The sequence below is a fragment of the Acomys russatus genome, chromosome 27 (assembly GCF_903995435.1).
Source record: "Acomys russatus chromosome 27, mAcoRus1.1, whole genome shotgun sequence".
Classification (NCBI taxonomy): Eukaryota; Metazoa; Chordata; class Mammalia; order Rodentia; family Muridae; genus Acomys; species Acomys russatus.
In genome coordinates this window covers 26916869-26942051 of record NC_067163.1, presented here as the reverse complement: position 1 = coordinate 26942051, position 25183 = coordinate 26916869, and the positions used below count along the sequence as shown (strand labels likewise).

The following is a 25183-nucleotide window of genomic DNA, read 5'->3' as shown; positions in this document are numbered from 1 at the left end:
TCCAATTTTATCTTGTGTGTGCCTGTGTTCATAGATATTTATATACATAAAATCTGTCAAATAAATCTCTAAGTATATCCCATATTATTCATATTTATCTAACCACTATCAGCAATGATCCAAGACATCACCTCTAGGTTAGATGCTAGGGAAGCCTCCCAGTATCCTTCCTTGCAATCAACAAGAACAGTGACCCTTTTTTAAAGGACATAAACAATACTGATTCTATCTTTTTCAATCTCACATCAAGATTTTCCTTCACACTTTGAATAAACTTTCAACATCAGATCTTTACTTAGGGGTCACATGGACTGTAATATCACAAGCATTTTTCCAGTGTCTTTCTCTCAGAACCTGAGCTCCTCACTTCTATATCCACTGACCTCCATTGCTGAGATGAAACACCATGACCAAAAAGCAAGCTAGAAAGAAAGGATTTATTTGTCTTACACTTCTATATCTCTGTTCATCCTTGAAATAAACCAGGAAAGAAACTCAAACAGAGCAGAAACCTGGAAACAGGGATTGATACAGAAGCCATGGAGGGGTGCTTCTTACTGACTTGCTCCCCATGGCTGGCTCGGCCTGCTTTCCTATAGAAGCCAAGACCATCTGCCCAGGGATGACAATGACCACATGAAGCTGGGCCCTCTCCAATCAATCACTAATTAAAAAAATTATCAGAGGCTTGCCTGCAGCCTGATCTTTTGCAGCTATTTTCTTAACTGAGGTTAAGAAATCCTAAGCTATGTAAGTAGCACAATGTGATCCCCCGCAAACAAAACAAAACAAAACAAAACAAAAACACTATACATACAATTCTGGAATTCCAAGGATAAGGATTATTTCTTCCTAATTTTAGAAATATTCTTTGCACCACTCATATATTAAATCTTTAAGTTTTCAGTAAGTACATAGTAGCTTTTAGAGTAAAAGAGGCAACCAATTTCATTAATCCATTAAAAAGCTGCTCAATCTGTGAGAAAATAAAATGTCCCCCATGTTACCAGGAGTGAGGAGAACAGAAATCACAAGATGGAAAAAGAAGCAGCTGACCAATCAATGTGAAGCAGCCTTCAGGATAACTAAGAGTAAAATAAGTGCAAATTAAAAAAAAAAAACAAAAACACATTTTATGAAATAATAACAGCTTCTAGTGGGTTCTTCTGTTAAACAACAATTCAACTCATTTCATGTCTCTGTGAGAAAGCACCTGCAATTTCCCCACAGAGTGCCAATGTCAAAGCTGTCAGAAATATTTAATGAAAAATTTCCAGAAAAACAAACAAACACAAAAACCCAAAAAACAAAGGGGGATTTGATGTCCTTTACTGTTACAGTGGTAAAAGGCGGTTCTCTTCTAATAAACAATCTTGGATTTCATTACAGTTTTTGTTGCTTAATTTAATTAGCATTTATAAAAATAAAATACACAATCTCCATTTTATTATAATGACCAGAGCATACACAACCATGCCTGGGCTAAAAATAGTTAAGTTTTATAAACTGTCAACAGGCGGTTATTTCGACAGATGAAGAATAGCCTAATGAAGACTATGGACCATGTGGTTAAAACACAAAGAAAAACCTGGCGACTGCTGGCTTTGGTACTTGACTTCTCACCGTGCACTAGCAATCCATAATTGTTGTCAGATTGTTTTCTGTTGAGAGGATATGGTCCAGAACTGTGAGAAATAGCTTTACTTATAGGAATTTGAGGGCAGTCTGACTCCATCTGTCAAGTGCTCAGCTGCTCTGGGGTAATCTAGCCAGTTAAGCAGGTGAATCTAACCTTCCTCACGTGTGCTCACAAGAGACATGTGCTGGCTCACAAAATAAACGGACTTCTCTCAACTAAGAACCAAAGAGTAGCCATGACCTCTCCCAGCCCCCACACTCCCCCTGTCTAATAAACATCACTTAACCAGGAGTCCCAGATCCAAGTCTCTAGTCTTTGTGAAAACAGCTGCTGAGATCAAGTTGGCAGTAAATTCCGAATTGTCTTATATTGAGCCAAAAGTTCAAGGTAAATGATATCAAGATTTTTATTTGAACTTTTGCTCAGTGCCTTTTCTGTCATTTTTATGGAATGCACTTTAATTTAATTGCTGTGTTATCTAGCACAATTAAAGATCTTTAATGTGCCATGTTCTCAGGCTCTGTCCATTATAATGGAATGAATTTATATTTAGTGGTCATATGTTGGAGAAATGTTGCCAGCACAGTTCTTTAATGCCACTGGAGCTTTCATCTTTTTCATCCCACTGTTTCTGTAGTTCACAGCTACAGTGGAACAAATAACTTCGCCTCGATGACACACACACACAACATTATAAGTAATAGACTCCTTCTCATTCTCCAAATCTTGCTTGGACTCTCTGTTGGCTAATCTACCCAGCAGTCTAAGGCAGCTAGCATGCGTCTTCGCTTTTTTTCTTTTCCACTCAACTTCTCACAAAGTTTATTCATTTTGTTTCCCCCATTTCTAACCTGTATCTTCCTACTATTCATCAATGCTCTTTGGCATTATCAACTTCCAGTTTCACCAGCTCATTAGTTAGGTTAGAATGGCAAGAGTATTCAAATTACCTTCACAATTGAGAAAAGTAGGGATGGGGTCAAAGATGGGTTTTAATGCCAGAGTTCTCAACCATTGTTGGAAAATGAGGTAAGGAGCTGCGGATGTTGTTCAGGTGCAAAGTGCCTGCTTGATAACTGCAAGACTCTAGGCTTAATTCCTAGAACACAGTGCGCAGGGAATCTGCACAGTGGGTGTCAAGGATTTGGAACGTGACATGTAACAGGGATAATGTTATGACAGCAGTCTTGATAGACCAACATAATATTGCCTGGGGTGCATTGGTACAAGAGCATCCTGCTACAGTGGAAGACTGAGAAAGGGCAAGCAACAATGGGGACTTGACCCAAGCCTCTCCTGACAGTAGCTTCAGTGGGGAAATGTACAGGGGAGGGGGACTCTTGTTAGTGGAGTGCTGATAGAGACTTCAACTATCATGACAAAATTGGGTTGTCTAAGTGTTCTAGCGATTTCTCAGTTTTCGTTTTTGCTTGCCAGATAAATAAGGTCAACTGATTAAAGAGCTGGCATTGGAACAACCCAGCCCAATTCAAAATGTAAAATAAATCTCCCATCATGCCTCAAAGTCCAGCTATATTTGTGCTCTTCAAATGCTTGGTTTTGTATTTGAAAACACACAATGCTTTGCGGTCTATAAGTTTCTTCAAACAAACAGAAAACCATACATGTATAGCATGTCTTTCCCACATTCATCATCTTGTTCAGCTGAGGCTTGTTTGGAAAATGTGTGTGATATCCAAAAACAAAGTTCCAGATGGCGGAGGTGAAAATAGACACACGTTCCAGCTGTTTTCAATCTCTCTCCTTTTTGGCTGTAGTTAAAATGAAAGCACAGCCTTTAAAAGATGAAATCCTCACTTGCTTCAGATGTGTAGGATTCATAGAACGACCACTCACAAACGTCTGTCCCTTCTAATATGCATTGCACCCGGGCCTACAAATGTCTGTAGTGTGGTCAGGTGATCATCTATCTGCTAGTTGTGTGAATGCATGTGCATATGTACTTACCTGATTATTATGTGTGTGTTTGTGCGTCTGCGCGTAGCTGTATATGTGGGTGTGCTATGCGTTTCTGTTTGTGTTTGTATGGCATGTCTGTGTGCACCTTAGTTACTGTTCTATTGCTGTGAAGAGAAACCATGTTCAACACTAAGAAAAGAAAGCACTTAACTAGGGGCTCGCATACAGAGAGGTTATGACCATCATGGTGGGGAAAATGGTAGGAGACAGGCCGACATGGTGCTACAGCAACAGCTGAGGGTTGTATCAGATCCTGAAATACAGAGTTCTCTCTTCCTCTTTCCTTTCTTCTTAAATGCAGAGCTATCTCTCCAGCCTCAACCTTACTCTCTCAATCCTTAAACTAATAAAATAAGCCTCCAAGTTGGCCTGCAAACATTATCTTTTCACGGCTGGGTGCCAACGCAGCTATAAATCACATGCACTGAATCATTTTTACAAAACAGGGTTGTCTGATTCTCTAGCCCCACAAATGGGGTTGTATAGGAACAAGGACAGCCGGACATGGATAAAGTTTGAAAGCTGCTCAGATGACTCTACTGAACCGCAATGCTAGAGAATTGTGCCTTAAATAGCTGTCTTCAAATAAGAGTCTACAGTGACTTCACTCAAATGCAACTCTGGGCATTTCACTCCTCTGCCTTAATTTCCTCCTTTTCTGGTTTCAATTATGTTTTCCCCAAAGTTGCATGTTGCACGTCTACCCCTTAGTTCCTCAAAATGAAACTGTTTAGAGCTAAGATTTCTCCAAAACAAATGATGCCAAATATCACTAGGACCCAGGAAATCAGCTGAGAAGTATAAAAGAGTTTGTCTCATAGCCTCCAAAGGTATCAATCCTGCTGCCCTCTCAACCCCAGAATCTTGGGCTTAAGAACTATAACAAAATTAATGTTTATTGCTGAAAGCCAGTAGTGCATGCCACTTGGTCATGGTAATTGTAGGACACTCTCATAAATGTAACGTTCCTCAGTGTAAAAGTTGAACCTATTAAGACAGATGCCTTCTCATTCAGTCAACCTATTGCTATGTCTTGTGTATTCTCTCTCCAGGATGCCATGGTGTGACTCAGGTGCTATTTTATCTCACAGCAATTCCCTTCTACGTCTCTGACTTTGTGTAGACTATTTTATCACTTTACTGATCACATTTCATTATACACATTTGTTAACATTTTTCTGCTAAGTTCCTGGAAGTCACTGACATGCTTTAATCCCTACATCTTTTTTTACAAAACAATAGTTCCTCAACCATGTATATTTTAATGAAAATGTAGGCATTTCATATAGAATGCTGCCTAATATGGGTATATCGAAAAGAGGGTAAAATAAAGCTAATCAGTACAAGAGTGTTATTAGGAAAGAAAAAAATAGAAAAAAGTAAAGGGCATTAGACTGCAATACAGAAATCTATAGAAGGAGAAATGGAAGAAATGGGCTAGGAAGAGTGTTCATCTGTGTGGTTGCCAGAAAGTTTGGGTGCAAGCAGTGAAGAACCTTTGAATGAAGGTTGTGCTGTGGAAGACCCCACTTCTCACTGGCACAGACCTGTCCCTATGTGGCAGCTAAGTTATCCTGTATGCGCCTGCAACAAATGAGACGCTCCACTAGGGACTCCTCCCATCCCAGAGAGCGTGACTTCTTACTCAAAGGCCATGTCTCTGTTCTATGATATGTTGTCATTTTATTTCTTGTCTTGAGTTATGTCAATGATTTGAGGAATTCAACTAAGATCCAAGTCTCAATATATTCTGCAGGGAATAAACATTCAAATGATTTCAGATTAGTAAAACTCCCATGAAGACTAAGAACATGGAGTGGGAAATACCTGATAATGAAACACTAATCAAAGAAAAATATTCCATTAAATCTCTGAGTTGATAGCATTAAGAACAGCATACATACATACATACATATATACATACATATATACATACATACATGCATATATACATACATATATGCATACATATATACATACAGAGACACAAGCACACACATATGTAGATTCACACACATACAGATATACATACAGGAACACAAGTACATTTTCATTTTAGCGCCTATTTTCTTCCAGTCATTCTTAAAATGTATGCCTCAAATTACATTAAAGATAAATATTTCTCTTGCTAGGAAGAGAAAGTTGAAGAGAATGAAAATGAAGAGGAGGAAAGAGAAGATGGTAGAAATTCACATAAGACTTTGTCTGTCATCATAGAATTCAGACCAGAAACCTCACACTGCCTCTGATAAGCAGAGGTATAAATTTAAGAAAGAAAACCAGGGATACATGCAAGGTAACATGTAGGCTTACAGGACAGTGGGTAACAGAAGATACAAAGTATCTTATCGGGTTAGATTAGTCAATTTTTCTAGAATAAAATGTAGGGTTAACTGCTGGATAAGATTTTTAAAATAAATAATTCCAAGGGAGAAAAGAAGTAGAGTTGATACCGAGCTTTTGCTGATGGTCTAGACTAAACAGTTAGGTAGAGGATAGCTCTTCTTACTGGTATGGAAAAGACGAGAATTGAAATGGGTTTAGATGGAGTTTCAAGAGTTCCACTTGGCATTAGCTAACTGTGAGATGCCTGTTCAGAACTGAATTGTTCCTTTTCCCCTCTAAATATGCATTTGTCTACTTGAAGTTCACCAACTCTAAATATAAGTAATTAAGGAGGAAACGCACATCTGGCAGTGAGAGTTATGGGCAAGAACTAGAAGTGAGGGACTATGAACTCTGACTCAGAGCTGCTAGACTGGCAAGAACTGTTAAAGAGTCTGAATGCATTTTCATGCCTGATAAGTGTTCGGTACCACAGTCTCCTTCCCTTGCACTTCACACCCAAAAGGACTGGCATTGAAAGCCAGGGTGCCTCTTCAGCACTAGATCAGAACCTCTCGCCCAGCTTCAGTGTTCATCACAATACAGGCAAAGCAGCCTGCTGTTTTCAAAACCCATTTGTACTATTCAAGAAGCTTGATTTTCTGCACATAAACTTTTCATACTTATCTAGTTTGGGGAGGAAAGAAGGGAGTTAGTTCTAAGCCCACTATGAAATGTAACAGCTTTGTAATAGAGATCCAAACAAATCATCAAGGCCTGAGACAAATTATACATGACAATGTGTGGGGGGGGGGGAGGGAGGGAGGGAGGGAGGGAGGGAGGGAGGGAGGGAGAGAGAGAGAGAGAGAGAGAGAGAGAGAGAGAGAGAGAGAGAGAGAGAGAGAGAGAGAGAGAGAGAGGCATTTTCCCCCACCGCTGATCCATGGGTATTTCTCACCAGTCTTGGCATTTGATAGGGGACCATCTTAGTTCTAAATAATGACAACAGTAACTGGCACAGTGAGCAAAATATTTAGGCAACAGTCACTGCCACTGAGGGGGTCTTGTTTCATTTGCTCTGGCTTGCTGACTGGCTCTGTTCCCTCTGGCAAGTGTGTGCTTTGCACTGTGCTATTTCGTGCTGCATTTGCTGAGTCCTACCAAGCTTCAGAAATAGATTTAATCAACACAAATCAGAAGTTGACCATTGGCATAAAAGGGGCAAATGAGGGCCCCTTTTCCTATGGCCCTGAGTTGTGTGTCTTGGCTCAGACCTAACTGTGCATGTCAGTTTGATTCATGTATGTTGGGTGGAGGGTTGTCTGTGACTAGTGGTAGGCACAGAATAAAAACTCTTATCCTGCCTGCATCCATATATCTCATTAAGGCATTGGCCATTTATTCTAGAGAGCTTTTGAGAGGAAACAAAATAGGCTGGTTTACACTAGCCGTTTATATAAAGTTTTTAAGTACATTATGGAAAGATGTGCTGAGAATATCTTCTCTTTTGGTACTGAAGCTTTGAACTCTGGTCTTTGGATTGGAGTTGCTACAATATTTGTAATATCCTAAGGAACAGGAGCATCTTCTGTTCTAATGAAGTGAGGTAGGGTAGTAGGCTCCAGCATACCCCAATGACATGGGCATTTACAGAGTGTATTCGTCAGTGTGGTGGAGCATCTCAGACAAACAAATAAGGGATGAAAGATTTATTTTGATCTACAGTTTCAGAGATATAAGTATATCATTGTAGAAAAAAATGTAGCCAGAGAGAAGAGCTACCTTCAGGGCAGGGCAGAAAATAAGGAAGAAATACTGGAGGTCTCCTGACCTTGTCACTTTCTTACCTTTTACTCCAAATGGACAACTAGCCATGTTCAAAGTGTGTGGTTTTCCACCAGCCATTTTTCTTTCTTTCTGGAAATTTTCTCTTTCTCTCACACAAAGAGGTGTGCCTCATCAATCTCCTGCGTGATTCTGGATCTAGTCAAATTGATAATGAAGGTTAACCAACTCTAACTCTTGTCAACTTGACATCAAAGTACATCAATCTATACAATGGCATTCTAACTCTGGCTACCATGGTTCTTCTACACATGAAGATGTTGAGCAAACTCTATCTTTCCTCAAGAATCTCCAGTCATAACACTTCCAATACTACTTGAAAGTCCAAACCCAAAGTGTCCTCTGAGGTAGAAGGCAAATTCTAACTTGTAAGCCTCTAGGAAATTGGAACTTGTTATAGATTCTCAGAATGCAGAGTCACAAGGTAAGCATCCCCAAAAGAAGAAATAGATTCTCATCTTGATAGCCTGCTTATTCTTTCTTTCAGTGCCACCAGGCCTCCCTGCCAAAGGGAGGTGCTCAAATATGGAGCACCAGAGTTCATGTCAGAGTCAGTCTCCACTCTCCACATAACTGTGGAGAATGTCTTGCCCATTAGGTAGATCAGAGTAGGGGTTCAGTATTTACTATTGTATTGTTCTTGGTTAGTGCAATAGTTTGAGCAGACCCGCCCCCCGGGCCCTGATCCACCCATCATGATGTTCTTCTTGTAGGTTTCTAGGACCCTCTGGGTCCTTCTATTTCCCCATCTCCTATATTTCTCTTACCTAGAGTCTCAGTAGGATGTCTTCACATCTATTGCAATCTCCTGGTAAGTGAAGACTTTCATGGGACACGCCTTTTAGGCTAGTGCCCAATTATAAGTGAGTATATACCATGTGAGTCTTTCTGCTTTTGGGTTAACTCACTCATTATGATCATTTCTAGTCCCATCCATTTCTCCAGAAATTTTGGGATTTCCTTGTTTTTAATAGCTGAGTAGTACTCCATAGTGTAAATGTGCCCCAGTTTCTTTATCCATTCTTCAACTGAGGGACTTGATAGCCTATGACCGTGTAGTGGGGGAGTAGGTCCCTCTTGGCCTTAGACCTAGGAGAGGGGAATAGGGTGAAAGTGGGAGGGAGGGAGGAATGGGAGGATACAAGTGATGGGATAACAAGTGAGTTGTAATCTGAATAAATTAATAAAATCAAAATTAAAAAAGAAATAGAGGTGACAGGGAGCAAGGAAGGATCATGGCAAAAGAAGTCAGACACTCTGCAGTGTAAACACTGGAGCCTATAGATTATCATCCTGATTCCAGGTTACATGGAGATGGGATATGAGCTCAAATAGGCTTGGACAGCCATGTTCCTATGGTCATGTTGTTTTTATTGCCATGTGTGCTCTCTCTTTGGCTGGATCTATTAATTTCCTGGAATTTTCTAAGCAAACAGTCTATTCCCTTGACATCTCCAACATCTTGTGATTTCCATAGTGATTTAGCCTTCCTCCTCACATTGTATTTTTATGGATCCACACAGGGACTCTGACCCTGAGGCACCTTTCTTGGCCTTGCAGGTGTTTTTTTTAAAAAAAAATGATCCTATAACTCTTCATTATGTCTTCCACGAGCCAGCATTGTGAGGGCAATGCCAAGATATGTCACAACTGAAGGATAACCATGTCCCTTTGGATGACAGCAGTAGTGGGTTTTGAGTGCTTGGGCAGCAAAACTTTGCCAAACACTTGCTTAGAAAACACCGTGTGAGTGGGGTACTCTATTCCCTCTCTCAGGGAAAGTTTTTAAATGAGTTTATAATTTTGATTTGTGTGCCAGAGACTATAGTATGAACAGTCTGAACAATTCCTGAAATGGCATCAAATTCATTCCTATTGCCACTATGCAAAGACTTTAGGTCCTTGTTAATGCTTCTAATATATTCCTAAAAAAAATGTTTCATAGTGGTATTTTTTTCAGATAAAAGTACAATTTTTCAAGTCTTCTCAATATTTCTACTTCTCTCCATAAAACTAGTTAAAACAGTAGAAAATAACCCTGTTATGCTACTGCAAAGTTGTACTTTTCTTATATTTGTGACTAAATATCAGACAAAATAAGCTGAGAGGGAAAAAATGGTTTGGACTCATAATTTCAGTGAGATAGCCGTCCTTCATAGTGGGGCTGAATGGCTCAACAGCCCTTCGCTAGTAAAGGTTCCTCTTGTGGCAGCTGACCAGCAAGCAGAGAGATATACCAGAACCACCAATCCATAAAACGTTCAATTGTTGGCCCCCAATGTCCTCTTTCTGATAGCCAGAATAGGAGAAACAGCCACAGAGGCTTCAAAAGTCTTACAAGAGCTGGAGACTGAGGATCACAACCTGTCTGTTGGGGACATTTCAGATTTAACCTCTAACAATCTGTCACCCTCAAACTCTGACTCAAAGACTCAGTACAAAAAAACTAAGTAAATTATTTTCCATATCTTGTTCAATTCCCAATAAAATCTTAGTTTCCATCTATCAACAATTAAAGAAAAAAAGATCATAAATTTGAAAGAGAGCAATGGAGTACTTAGGAAAGCTTGGGGGAGGAAAGGGAAAAGGGGAAATAATACAATTATATCATAATCTCAAAAATATATTACATAATTTGGAAACTTCCATCCCCCAATCCTCACCCATGAAAAAGGACAAGACCCTGAAGATGAGTAATGTATGTGCTCGGAACCCGAAATGAACAAAGAAGCCCAATGTATTTTAGGCTTCTTCTCTTAGTCTCAAACATGCCTTTCCAAAATTTTACTAAATTCTGTTTACGTGCTTACAAATTGACCTATCTTGAATTGCATCTCCTACAAGAAAGGGCTCTAGAATTTATTCAAGTATCAAAACAGAAGCCCATTGGCGCCCCTTTTCCCACCCTAAGGAATGCCGTCACTGTGAGCTATTAGAAACTGCTTCTTGGTGTGCAATCTCATATAAGTGGATGTTAGCCATAAAGCACAGGGTAACAATGAAACAATCCACAGACCCAAAGAAGGCAAAGCATACCCAAGGGAAGATGCTTGAATCTCACTCAGAACAGGAAACGCAGTAGACACTGGGAGTAGATGAAGGGAGGGAAAAGGGTAGCAGGGGGCATGGGGAAGATAAGAGGGGTGTGGATCAGGTGAGTAGAGAGAGGCAGGTGCTGAGAGGAAGGACTAGGAAAGACAGGAGAAACAGGTAAGGGGGCCATCTCTGGGAGAGGGGAGGTTCCTGGGAGTCTGTAATGGTGAGCCTGGCTTAGACAAGCAACAGGTGTTAAGGAGCACGAAGTCAGTACCTTCTGTAGTCAGGCGGGACTCCCAAAAGAGGGAGAGGAACACCAACCACAAAAATTTCAACCCAAAATGTGTCTTGTCTACAAGAAGTGTAGGGGTAAAAATGGCAAACCAGTGACTGATTCAGCTTGAGACCTACCCCATCGTAGAGGGTGAAGACTGTCACTATTAATGATAATCTGCTATGCTTGCAGAGAGGAGTCTGAAAAAACTGTCTTCTGAGAGGTTTCTTTAGGCAGCCAATGGAGACAGATGCAGAGACCCATGTCCAAGCAATGGGCCAAGTTGTAAAGTGTGGAAGAATGGGAGGAAGGACAGAGGGAGCCAGAGGGGTCAATGATGCCACAAGAAGAGCTACAGAGTAAACCAGTGTTGGCCCATGGGGGCTCACAGGGACTGAAACAGTAACCAAAGAACATGCATGGACTGAACCTAGACACCCCCCTACACATATGTATCAGATGTGCAGTGTGGTCAACTTGTGGGTCCTCTAACAATAGGAGTAGGGCCCGTCTCTGACTCTGTTGCCTGTGGCTGGGTCCCTTTCCCCTAGCTGGGCTGCCTTGTCACTTCCTGGCTGGAGAAGATGAGCTTAATCCTGCTATGACTTGAGGAGCCATATTAGATCGATGCCTCTTGGGGGCCTCCCTCCCAGTCTTTGGGAGGAGGGAGAGGGGAAAATGGGAGGAGGGGGATGTGGAAGTGGGATTGGGAGGAGAGGAGAGAGGGGCTGGGATCGGGCTTTAAAGTGATTAAATAAATAGACAAATAAATGGAAAAAAAAAGTAAAAAAAAAAAAAAAAAAAGTAAAAAGAATGCACTTCTCATATCTCCTAGGCTCTACAGAGCCCTGTGATGGCCATAAATTCCCCATGTATATCTAATACAAGAAAATTCCTTCCCATATCCCATTAGTGTGGCTCGTAAGTACACAAGTCATCCCAAGTCCAAGCCTGTGGCACTCTGTGCTTTGGACAGATCATGAAGACTACAGCCTGTGAGCTCAGCACAGGCAGCAAGGACCCTGATAAAACAGAAAAATTAGCAATGAGATGGGACTGAGTTTGAGCCTTCTAGATCACCACCTAACAACCTACAGGAAGGGGTGGCCTATTGTATTGCAAAACCCTTATTAGCTAACCCTACTATCTGAGAATGCCATCCCTCTCTTGCATACTCAGTGCCTGGGGTCTGTAAATGAGCAACAGTGGGGAATGTAGACTTTCTATATGGCATAAAAACTTCTATATAGTAGAGCTTATTGAAGAACTCCCTCCAAATCCCTTAACCCAAAACAACTCTGACAAAGAACCAGATCTAATTGTGAACAAATGTAAACTAAGCCAAACTAAGCATGTTTACAGCATCTTGGGCCACTGCCAAGTGTTTTATCAATCTAGTTCAGCCAATGTTAACAATAATTATTTATCTAAGGTTTCTTCCTCTGGGGGAGAAAAAACATGGGGCACTCTTCCCTTGCAGACACCTCAGATTTAATTTCAATTTCTACAACTGTGAACACATTAGAGATGATACAAAGCCTCATTTCAACCACCTGGAGTGTAGAATACTGTAAATGGTGCCTACCACACTCAGTTCACACCTCAAGATACACAGCACTAGCTCATGAATAATAATAGGTTTGCTGGGATGTCTCCTACCCTGGCAAGTCAATTGCAAGCAATGGGCCTCATAGAGCACTATTAAATCCTGATGAAAGTTAACTAAGTTGAACATAGCAAATTTCAGTCAGCCAAACATCAAGTTAATACAGCCTAATAAGTTGTATTAAGAGCCTCGTACCATTTTCCTTGGAGCTTTGAAAGCTGAGAATTTTTAGGACTCATCATTTGCCTTATATCTGGACTAGCTGATTGAAAAGCCCAGATGCCCCTTTTGTTACAAATGGCAGAAGATTCAAAGTCCAGACTGGGAGACAAATAAATGAGAAATTCATAGTCTCATAATGGCCTGGCTAAAGTGTTATCTGTTTATATTCATGAGAACCTAAGCTTTATCTATTTTTTGTTTACTTCTGTATGCCTGTTTATAATAAGTTGAGTAGATAGTATGAGATATAATACACACACACACACACACACACACACACACACACACACACATATATATATATATAACTGTTAGAAGGTATAGCCCACTTATTTGAATCATGTTAGTGTCACCTGCTAGTAATCATAAAAGCCAAGCCAGTCTCTGTGACTTCAAGTCATTTCAGAAATGTGTGGAAGCCTGTCAAGCTGTGCCCACCCCCATTAAAACCTCTATTATGTGGTTACTAAACCTTTTTATACCCTCTCGATGAATGTGTGGCATCATTAGACTTGGCATCTAAAGCAAGCGTGTGCACACATACACACAAGAATAGACATAGAGACCAATAGAGTATGACTTAACAGTTCATAAACAAATCCTCACCTCTATATAACTGGTTAACTGATTGCAACCATGCTATCAACACTACTGACAGGAGACTAGTCATCGTAAAAATGGTACCAAGAAGACTACGTATGTACATGTAAAATAATATTTGGCCAATAAACAAAAATTTAACTAAAAAAGGAAAGAAATGCACATCTCAGCCCACCATTTAGTATTCCAATAAATTATCTAAGACTAACTAAATGCAGTTTATTTGAATATAGTTCTTGAGTTTGTACAGTCCACAGCATAACATAACATTTGACCAACATCTCATGAGGATGTTTTTACTGTATCATAACACACTGGAGGACATCTGAAGTTGAGATAGGAAAAGTCACAATCTCTCTTCACAAAGCCAGGGATGCTTTTTATAGGGGTCCTGACCTTGTGAACTCATTTAATCCCAATTATTTTCCAGAGTGTCACTTCCAAATAGTATTTACATATAAATTTGGTAATTCCTTTGCACATAATTTTGGAACTCACAGTCAAGCTATAACAAATGTAACTCTAGCCTCATCATAAGATGCTAAACTGTAAGATTATTAGTAAAAAAAAGCAGAAAAAACCTTCAATTCCTTAGATGTGGCAATGGCTTCTTAAATATAACACAAAAAACATAACACATACAAATGGCAAATTAGACTTCATTAAAATTACATATTTTATGCATCAGATGGCCTGAAGGACTAGAGAGATTAGCAACAGAATAGGAAGAATACTTTCAAATTATTTATATGTGAGTAACTTAATATCAAAATACATAAGTGCTACAACTCAAGAAAATTTACACACAGCCCCATTTTAAATTGATTAAAGGATTTTACCAGACAGTTCTTCAAATAAGATACACAAATGATCACCAACCCAATGGAAAGTTGTTTAGTATTATTGAACATTTGAACAGGAAAATCAGAAGCTCAATAAAATCCCATTTCACACCTACTACTAAGGGTTATAATTTCTAAAGTGAAAAATAAGGAAAGGGCTGCCAATGAAGTAAAGAATTGGAACACTTGAACATTTCTGGGGGGAAATGTAAGCTACAACTATGTTTTTGAAAAACATTTTGCAGTCTCCAGTAAAAGTTAAGGCTATTAAAATGGTCCAGCTAGCTCTTTATACAAAGGCACAAAGGACTTCATAGACATCCGACCCTCGGAAGCTCATCTGATCCTGATTACAACTTCTAGGTATAGATGAAGCAAAATTAGAAACAAGTGGTTGAATAGATGCTTACATGGCATGTTCACCGCAGAATTATTTGCCTTAGTCAAAGAGTGACAACAATCTTAGTGTCTTCAGCAATTAAACCGATATATATATATATACTGAAAACTATACTTACAACAGGCTATATCATTCAGCCATAGAATGAGTGGGGTTTCCACTTTGGCTCATTTGTGGAGGGCTCTGCAGAAGAATAGAGCCAATAGTTTTTATATCAGTTTATTAGATTGCCCATCTCCACAAAAAATGGCTCTCTGGATGCTAGAGGCACAGATAATCCATTACCTTCTCAATAAATGAAACTGAATGTCTTTAGAAGAAACAGGGCCAGTTATGCAGTCCAAGTCTGAAGAAAATCTTTACGTTCCTCTATAATGGCTGATGAAATGTCCTAGAAAGACTGAAATTGTGGTCTGCTATCCATGGCTGATGGCAACAGAACAGCCATATTCACTCAAAAGGAGTGGAACCTACACACACTCGCTGCCTTTCTGTTTTTTTTTTTTAACGTGGATAGGTGGTTTTCTTGTTGTTGTTGTTTTTTGTTTTTGTTTTTTTTTTAAGATTTATTTATTATTTTCACAGTATTCTGCCCACACATGTGCCTGCCCACCACAAAAAGGCACCAGATCTCATTACAGGTGGTTGTAAGCTACCATGTGGTTGCTGGGAATTGAACTCGGGACTTTCGTAAAAGCAGATGGTGCTTTTAACCTCTAAGCCATCTCTGCAGCTCCATGCCTTTCTGTTTATATACTTAATTCTTTTATGGTCCAGTCTGTCTAAGCGGTGTGCCCACGGTTAGGGATGGTTTTGGCCCCTCCATTGTTCTGCTACATACAAACCTCCTCTCTGTCACCACTCGTGCAGACATAACCAGAAGTGTGCCTTACTGGTTCCTTCAGCATTGGCCTAGTCTCAGTGAAAAGTCTATGTTACCCAGCCAGTCAAAATCCACTTCCTGTCCTATGGCTTTGAAGTCTGTAGTGAGACAATACATTAGAACAGTGGCATGTGGTGGTGGCAGTGGGAGCGAATCAACTCAAGGCTCAGACTTAGAAAAGAAAAAGAAATAGGAAGTTTCCAGTACTCCTTTCAAGACCACACAGTTCCAGTGACTCACTAGGCTCCCTTATCTTCCAATAGTACCAGAGGCTGAAGACTGAGCCAATAGGCAACATTTACCAAAAGCACAGCAAGAGTGTACATCAAAACACCTTTGGTGCTTGCATTTGCACAAACAGTACTGGAAGAATATAAAAAAACAATTTAAGTTTTTATGGGTAACATTATTATTTAGGCCTTAGATACTAGTATTTTACACTAAAATTTATTATGGATTAAAGTGCAGAAACACTTCTGTCCTTCCTAGTAAATTGTTAATCCCAAATTCCCCGAATTCACTCCTCAGTCTCTTATCTTGGGATGGCTGGCTGCTGTATATTCAAATCAATGACACTTAATCCTAGGAAGGACAGAGAGCTCTCCTAGGCTAGTGCAGAATGAGAGCAGGTGGTGGCTTTATGGATGAGATCCTGCACACCAAACTTTTCCATATACCCTTAACTACTGGGTCATGTAGACATGGCACCTATTTAAAAACTACACAATTTATAAACTAAGATAGGTAATGAAAAGCATGCTAGCTAAAACAAACAAACAAACAAACAAACAATTAAGACCCTCGACCCACATTTGGACATGTAAACTATACTGGCACAGAGAACAGGAGAGCTTGAGGGACAGCAAGTCCTGTAGAGAAGCTTGAATAGAGCAGACAGAAAAACAGAAAGGCAATCCTAGGTCAGATATAACAGAACCACTATATATTATCAAACACTTTGAACTATGTTTGTAATTGGGGGTGAGTCTATTCGAGTTGTTCTGTTTTCAATTACTAGAATTACTTAAAAAAAAAAAATATCCGAGCATTAGAAAAATAACTGAGAACTGGGGAACAGTATGAGACAAACAAGCTCTGCGCACTAACCCACTGCATCACTGGCGTGCAGTAGCATGAAGAGTAAAGAAAGGCGGAGTCAAACGCTGACAATTCTCAAGAGAGCAGTAGTGGCAGGGAAATCAGACATAGTCAAAAGTACTGAAGAGTCCCCATCTCATGCTGTTGATGAAAACCAGGTCCCTGTTGAGATGATTATAAAAGGAGAAATAAAAGATGACTCCAAGGCTTCCAGATTGAATAATAGAGTTTGACTTTTATTATGTAGAATTCAAAATGACACATTATTCGGAGTTTTGATTGTATGAAACGTGAATACACTGAAAGGCCGGAGATACAGTAATATGGATTGCAACTGAAAAGTTATGATCTAAGTGGCAATGACTTTTTCCATTTTGTTTAGGAATGACTAAGAAGACATTTTCCAAGCAAAAAAGGGTCATATATACATAAAGGAGGGCTTAGGTCGAAGGCTAGAATCTTAAGACAATGGCTACAGAAGCTCTTGGGCTGTCTTTTGCAAACACATTTGTCTTTCACTAAAATAAGTTAGACAACTGATGTGTAAAACACAACTTCCGGGTAGTGCCATCAATGCTGGCAGTTTTTTATTTTTATAGAAAAATAAAGCATAAATATGACTTATCAAAGGACATATAATTTCCCACCTATTAATAGCACAGTGCCCTTGAAAAAAAAAATGATAGTTTCCTTTGACCAGAAATTAGAACAAACAGGAGATCCATAAAGTCATTAGGACCAAAAGGAATTTTTATAACAGCTCTGTGTGTCCCCAGCTTCACTTTTTCCCTGCCAGCAATTAAACTTTTCCTGCAGAGTTTGTTCATATTCTTTGTTTCATTGTTTTGTTCTTGCATGATTATTCCCCTCTCACGTCATTAATGGTTGCTGTGTCTCAGAAGCTGTCAATAACCCTGCTTCTGTTCTCTCTAACTTCTAGAAGTTTGCTCTGTCTATGGCTTCAATTTCCAACTATATTCCAATGATTCCTAGTGCTAGCCTGTCCCCCCCACCCCCACCCCCGTGTCTAACCTCCAGGCCTTTCCTATTGACTGTAAATGCAAATAACCTGTTTTTGTTTTTGTTTTTTTGGTTTTTCGAGACAGGGTTTCTCTGTGTAGCCTTGGCCATCCTGGACTCACTTTGTAGACCAGGCTGGCCTCGAACTCACAGCGATCCGCCTGCCTCTGCCTCCTGAGTGCTGGGATTAAAGGCGTGCGCCACCACGCCCGACCTGTTTTTGTACACTCTGAATGTATATATCTCAAAAGTACCTCCTCACATTACCAAGATGTAAGAATTACATTCAATAACTTCTTTCAAATTTGCTATGTTCTAGTGTACCTATTTGCATTGATATGCTTTATTATACAGAAATTCAATAAAAAAAAAAAACACTCAACAAAACCAACTAGGGTGGGAAAAGGATTTTTTCATCTTATAGGGTACCATTCATTATTTAGGGGCATCATGTAGGATCTCAAGGTAACATCCTGAAGGAAGGAACTGGAGCAAAGACCATGGAAGAATGCTGCTTACTGACTTGGTCTCTGTGGATTTCTCAGCTTGTTTCGTATACCCAGGACCACCCGGCCAAGGATGGCACCACACACAGTGGGCTGGGCCTTCCCTACATTTATCATTTACCACGAAAGTCCCCCAAAGATATGCCCATAGGTCAGTGTGATACAGGCAATTGCTCAATTGATTGTCTCTTCCTAAGTGACTCTAGTCTGTGTCATCTCACCAAAACCAGCGCAACCGGCCCCTTGTCAGATTCTTGATTCAAAATATCACATAAACATCCCTGATAGAGACTCTGCTCCTCTCTAAAACGTCACAAGCCATACCCCCACCATTTGCTTTTCTCTTAGCATTCCTACGGTACAGCTCTCCTAACAGGTCATTAAACTCTGAGCATTTAAAGGCCTTTCCTAGCACAAAACTGTCCAATCTTCCCAGGACCATCCCCCTAAAACGTGGTCAGGTCTGTCACAGCAGTGTCCCACTCTTTGGTACCAATTTTTGCACTGGTTAGGTTTCTGTTGCTTGGGGTCGGGGTTTGGGGGGAGGGGGAATTAACAAAAACCAGCTTGGAGGAGGAAATGTTTAGTTAGCTCACCTGCTGTTGTCAGTTATGAAGGGATAAAAAAACGGAGGCTCAAGAGTTAAGCATTTCCGAAGGAACCAACGTAGAAAACACGAGGAAAAATATGACTTGCTGGCTTGCTTTCCAAGGCTTGCTCAGCTTGCTTCCTGACCAAGGGCCTTGCTACCTGACCAGACTACCTGACCAAGGACTGCATCATGGGATAGACCCCTCCCACATCAGTCACTAATCACGCTCATGCCCCACAGCCGGGATAGAGGCAGTTGCTCTATTGAGGTTCCCGTCTTCGCAGGTGACTCTACTTCCTGCCACTTGACAGAAACTAACTAGTATACTGTTTTGAGGAAATTTCCATTCATTCCAGTATCAAGTATACCGTTCAGAATCCTGGTGGCTTCTTAACATTTCGATCCCTGCAACCCTTTCGTCACCAAAGCAGCCAGTCACTGCTCCCCAACTGCCTCACATCTGTTTATTTCTTTCTTTCTCTGTGTACTGTCAACCATCACTACAAACTACCAACATCTATCTTTTTTCCCAGATTATGAAGGTTTGTAGCAACTCCAGTCATCTTCTGTAACATGAAAAATCTACTGGATGGAATGATTTAGACCCCCTTGAAGGAGAAAAATCTTACATTAATTTCTCAATTCCCTCTTAAAAGAAAAAGAAAAGGTGATCACTCAAACACAGCAGAAACATATATGAATACCACATGTTACCGCTAAGCATTAATAGTCACCATGCCTTGGTTGGCCACATCGCACATCATCTTTAGTAGTCAGTATCTCCTATCTGGTTTGATAAGTGAGTTGAGAAGTGGTGGAGTACTTGCATAATCATCTTACACCTGCTTTGAATCTGTCCTCCCCAAACCGGAGCTTCCCGTCCGAATTTTCTCAGTCAGTCTCTCCCAGATTATTCTGGGATCATCTGAAAGCCTCGGGAAGCCGTGATGTGCTTCTCCAACACGGGTGAGAAAGTCTGTGGTATGAAGGTGTTCATCTATTTTCTCTTGGAGTAGTAGTGACTCCAGTAAAGTCTTCCTTCGCTTCAGGAAGTCAGACTGAGCCAGCTCTGCTCTTTTGCTGTTACAGCTGGGACACTGCGAAGAAATGTGTTGCTTAACCGCCCCTAGGTGCGCCAGAGTGGCCCTCGTGTTTTTATAATAGATTCTGTTCAACAGATCGTCAGTGATAGTACAGTTTAAAGCATCTACCTCTGAGGTCTCTGCAATCCATCTGAGCTGTAGCCTTTTGTGTCTGTTGCTTTTCTTAGCGCTTGAATCCGTTCTCTGGCGGATCAAGTTTACTTTATTCGTACAAAAAGACTGCAGGGCATTCAGTTCTTCGGCGGATCCCCCGGGGACTTCCGTTGGGAGTCTACTGTCAGGATGATAGCTTAAAGAGTTCACTTCTTTGGCCTTGAGGTGGTTGATCAACTTCTCACTGAGCTTATTCTCATCCTTCTGTGAGACTGAAAGTCCTGACTCCTCTTCTTGTTCTGCCGAACTCGTGGTCGGCGTTTCACTCTCTAGTGGGCTCTCAGAGGTGTGGGAGCAGGATTGCTGATCTCCCGAGGAGAGGATGGAAGCGAAACTCAGTACCTCATCAGTACAGGACCTGAGGATCTCTTCGGAAAGCTGAGTAGCACACACGTCCGTCTGGGCCGGGCCTCCGTGCTCTTCTTCTGAGTGACCCGGCTTTTGAGCAGGTGGCCACCCCATTTCCTCATCTGCTTTGCTCTGGTCTGGGGTCGGGGGTGGGAAATGGACCTAGAACCAGTAAAATATGAACCATCTTTGCTGTTTCTGGGTCCGCGAGCCTCGGCTTCCGGTACGCCTTTTATGGTTGCCGTGGCAACACGCGCCTGTCATGCGCAGTGAATGGCCTCCAGCGGCCCGCCCCTTTCCAGCCTGGGCGGGCTCAGCAATCTTTAGTCACTTCCAAGGCTGCTGAGAGAGCCTCTTAGAACACTGTATGTAATTCAAGGGAAAAGGTCGCAAACTTCTTTCCCTCCAGGCCAGACCAGGTGATGCACATAGGTGAGTTCCATGGAGACAGACAGATGTTCTGTGGTAGAAGTGATAATGCGTCTTGCTTCAAGGAATACAGTTTTAACCAAAAGTGCGGGCTAGAATCCCCAGCAAAAACATGCCTATCTTAAGCTGTTTGTAGACAACCCTTAAGATAAAAATCGAAATACTAATGCTATTCTCTAGGACCTCTACAGGGTCGCTCCAGCATTCTGAAGACCTTGCAGTTTCCCCCAAACCATAGTTTTAGGTGTTGTCCCCTCTCTAGATGCCTTGCCAAATAACTATTACTCCTTCAAGCTGCGTTTCCGTAAGGACTTCACGAGCATTTTCTAGGTTCTGTATTTAAGTCTTTGAGGAAGAAAGCCTTAGGCATAACTTGTTAAAGAATTCTCATTAGTTCGCTTAATGCCTTGTAGTCGAATGCCAGTGTGGGGTGTGTGGCATAAATAATTTCAGTTTAAGAAAGTCTAAATACATGGAATTACTTATGCCACAACGTTCTGGCCAGGCGTGGTGGCTCACGCCTGTAATCCCAGCGCTCAGGAGGCAGAGGCAGGTGGATCTCTGTGAGTTCGAGGCCAGCCTGGTCTACAAAGTGAGTCCAGGACAGTCTAACTACACAGAGAAACCCTGTCTCAAAAAGGAAAAAAAAAAAAAAAAAAAAAAAAAAAAAAAAAAAAAGGAAAAGAAAGTCTAAATATCCTCCCCTCCAATTTTCAAATTTAGGCCCTTATCCACGGTACATCCCTTTAATATAGGCCTTATTAATGGCATTCTTGCCGACCCAAATGGCCTGGCTACAAAGGCGCATGCTGACAAGCCTGGTGATGACCTTAGGACCTACATATGGTGGAAGAATAGAATGGATTCCCAAATGCACCTTGTAGTCCCTCTCTCCCTCCCCACCCCTCCCTCCCTGTTGTGAATCCTGTCCCCTCCCTTACTTTGACAAGGCCCACTGTCTGAAATACTGATTTCAGCGCCAAGTTTGATGATTTCCAGCCGTCTACTCCTCTTTAATGTGTCTGCTTCTTCTTGTTCTAGAGCTTTCAGGTGTGCTGTTAAGTTGCTAGTCTGGGATATCTCCAGTTTCTTTATAAAGGAACTTGGTGCTAAAAACTTTCCTCGTAACGCTGCTTTCATTGTGTCCCATAAGTTTGGGTATGTTGTGCCTTCATTTTCATTAGGAAGATAAGAACAAGGAGATTACAATGGGATGAAATGTGAATAAATTACAATAAAAATCAAATAAAATAAAAAAACACAAAGAAAAAAGAAGTATTGAAAGATCAGCTGAGAAATGAGATTGACCTTCATTTAAAGATAAGGGCTTTAGAATTTCTGCCAGATTAAAGACGACAGATAATTGTTTATCTAAGTGATCTCCAACAGGGGTCATGTTTTTATTCTAAATTTTTATTTCAAAATTTCCCCTCATTCTCCCATTCATATTTCCAGGTAATTCACTATGCCCCTGCCAAGGAATCTATCTATTAAAGTACATCTTCTTGTAGCCTCACTGAACCCAGACTAATTGCGTTTTTATTTTTTTACTAATATTGTAAATTTATTTCAATTCAAAAGAGAAAATAGCTTTATATAGTGAGACAGATATAAATATAAATACAAAATTGTATAATTAATCAATTTCTTCATAAAAGTAGAATGATACTGCGGACAGTTTAACATTCTAGTAACTTGTTTAAGAAAAAAATAGGGGCAGCGTTCTAACACTGTCAGATAATATTCATGAAGAAAGAGGTCAAAGTTTGATTTTAAAAATACAAGCTGTAAAAAAAAAATGCAAGCTGTAATTTTTGGTGAATTTCAGTTGACTTTTCAACTGCATTGCAAGGTAAAGTTTTAAGGTATCTCAGTTTAAAATCCATGTCCCTACTATTTGGTTCCAGACTGTGAACTAGAGGTACCATGTGTCTGTTGACCTCCGTGTGTGAGAATCATCAGAGTATGCAGGTTCTAAGCCATTCTGTTCTGCAGCACTGGCAAAGACACATGTTGTGCTTCTTAGAGAATATGGAAAAAATGTCAACAAGCAAAATGCCACAGGTTAGTTATTGTATTAATTGAGCATTTCCAGTGAATGAAAAGGTGAAAAAGCAGAGTAAAGGAGACAAGAGGAAGTTGCAACCTCCCAGCTTATATGAAACTCCTCGTAGAAAACTGAGGGAGGGATACAGGTTCTTTCCACTGGCTTGCCTAAATGAAAATTTGACCAGGATTCACAGGAGAAAACATCCTAAGGCACATCCAACAATTCTTGTTTTTAATCAGGAAATGAAAAAAAAAAAAAAAAAAAAAAAAAAAAAAAAAAAACCTCATCAAATTGACAGAAAGGAAATACATATATAACTTCCTGAAAGTCCAATGATAGTATTTCAGTGTCTCATATCTGCCTGTGTGGCCACTGAGAACCATTTACTTGATAATGATGCTCCCTACAGGCCCATGTCTGTTACGCTTACTTAGGCAAATATCAGTCAATGTGAAATTTCCTCCTTCATCTTCCCTCTATCTCTTTCTCCTTTCCTCCTCCTCCTGCTGCTCCTCCTCCTGCTGCTCCTCCTCCTGCTGCTCCTCCGCCTGCTGCTCCTCCACCTGCTGCTCCTCCTGCCACTCCTCCTTCTGCTCCTCCTTTTCCTCCTCCTGTTCCTCCTGCTCCTCCTCCTTCTGCTCCTCTTCCTGCTCCTCCTCCTCCTGTTCCTCCTTCTCCTTCTCCTCTTCCTCCAGCTCCTCCTCCTCCTTCTCCTCTTTTTCCTTCTCCTCCTGCTGCTGCTCCTTCTCCTTCTGCTCCTCCTCCTGCTCCTCCTTCTCCTTCTCCTCCAGCTCCTCCTCCTGCTCCTCCTTTTTCTCTTCCTCTTTTTCCTCCTCCTCCTGCTCCCCCTCCTCTAGCTCCTCCTCCTGCTCCCCCTCCTCTAGCTCCTCCTCCTTTTCCTCCTCCTCCTCCTCCTCCAGCTCCTTCTCCTATAGAGGGAGCCAAAGGGAAATCCATGTTCTCAGAGTATTTTACACAAGGTATCTCCTACATTTATGTTCTGTCCTTATCATTACCTTTACTGGAGATAATTTCAAAAAATTTAATCTATCATTCAGTTTACTTTTGGAAATATAAATAGATGTACATTACTATTCATTTTTACACTGTTTTCCTCTTTAAAATGTACTCTGAGCATTACCCTGAGTATATCCTTCCTCATTTCTCTCCTTAATTGCATTGTATCCCATTGTAAGGATGTGCTATATTTTGGTGGGCAGTTTCCAATTATTCTTTATACTTCCAGAGACAAGTATTTAAGATGATCCTAACAGTGAGATTATTGTAGTGAAGATTAAAGATATATTTAGTTATGCATCTGTTCTTTGTAAGGAGTATAACTTTGTCATTTCAGCCAGAGTATATAAAAATACCTATTCCAGAAAGCATGGCTTATGAGTCACTTACACAAATTTGTGATTCTCTGCCAATCAAGCATATCTGAATTTTTATCTTAATATAATCTGAAATTGAATCTCTTTTATTATTAGTGAAGTTGAACATATTTTTATGTAAATAAGGATCATTTAGGTTTCTTTTTGTGTGTATTGCCTATTCATTTCTTCGACCCATTTTATTATAGCACTTTTATTTTTACTTTCCCACTATTTTGAAACATTCAAAAACACTTTCTGTGTTAAATATATTATTGATTTTTCAGTGACATAAGACAAATGTGCTATCAGTTTGTTATATTTACTTATGTTTTTTACTGCCACTAAAATTTTTCATTTTATATCAAAATTTTCAATCTTTTCCAAAATTGTTCTTTCATTAATCTAGATTTTGATTGTATTGATTGTTTTGAAGTCATCTTATTTAATTGGCTCCCTTTTGTTGGTGCACTCTTCCTTTGAGTTTAACACATAAAACCACAGGCAGACACGTGCAAGTAGCATCAAAATCTGGTTACAAACCATCTTGCTCCATCTCCTTGGCGTTCCCAGGTCAGCCATGCTAGCTGTGACAATTTTGTTTCTAATGATTTTCCCTATGGATTTTCAGACATACAGTCATACTATCTGCAAGTCATAGTGGCCACTTCCTTCTAGGTTCTTGGAGATAGTTTTCATTTTGTTAGAGTGTTGGAGGTTGAGCCTGTGTTTCCCAGTATTTGACCAACAAGCTTGGTAACATCACACTGCTGTGCCACCAGCCGCTCATTCTAGCTCCTTCTTCGTCTCTGTCTACATTACCTTTCTAATTTCATTGGTAACTATCTCAAAGAGTAAG

At 40.4% G+C, this 25183-nt stretch overlaps 1 protein-coding gene across 1 annotated transcript; it reads right to left on the bottom strand.

Annotated features, from left to right (window-relative positions):
- Positions 1–19427: 19427 nt before the first annotated feature.
- C27H8orf48 (chromosome 27 C8orf48 homolog) lies at positions 19428–20609 on the bottom strand. The gene has a single exon (XM_051169592.1). The coding sequence runs from the start codon at positions 20584–20586 to the stop codon at positions 19705–19707; it is 882 nt and encodes a 293-aa protein (XP_051025549.1). The 5' UTR covers positions 20587–20609; the 3' UTR covers positions 19428–19704.
- Between the last annotated feature and the right edge of the window lie 4574 nt (positions 20610–25183).

What these genes read in the sequence shown, in the direction of transcription:
- C27H8orf48 (XM_051169592.1), bottom strand. Translation starts at nt 20,586, where the DNA reads ATGGGGTGGCCACCTGCTCAAAAGCCGGGTCACTCAGAAGAAGAGCAC.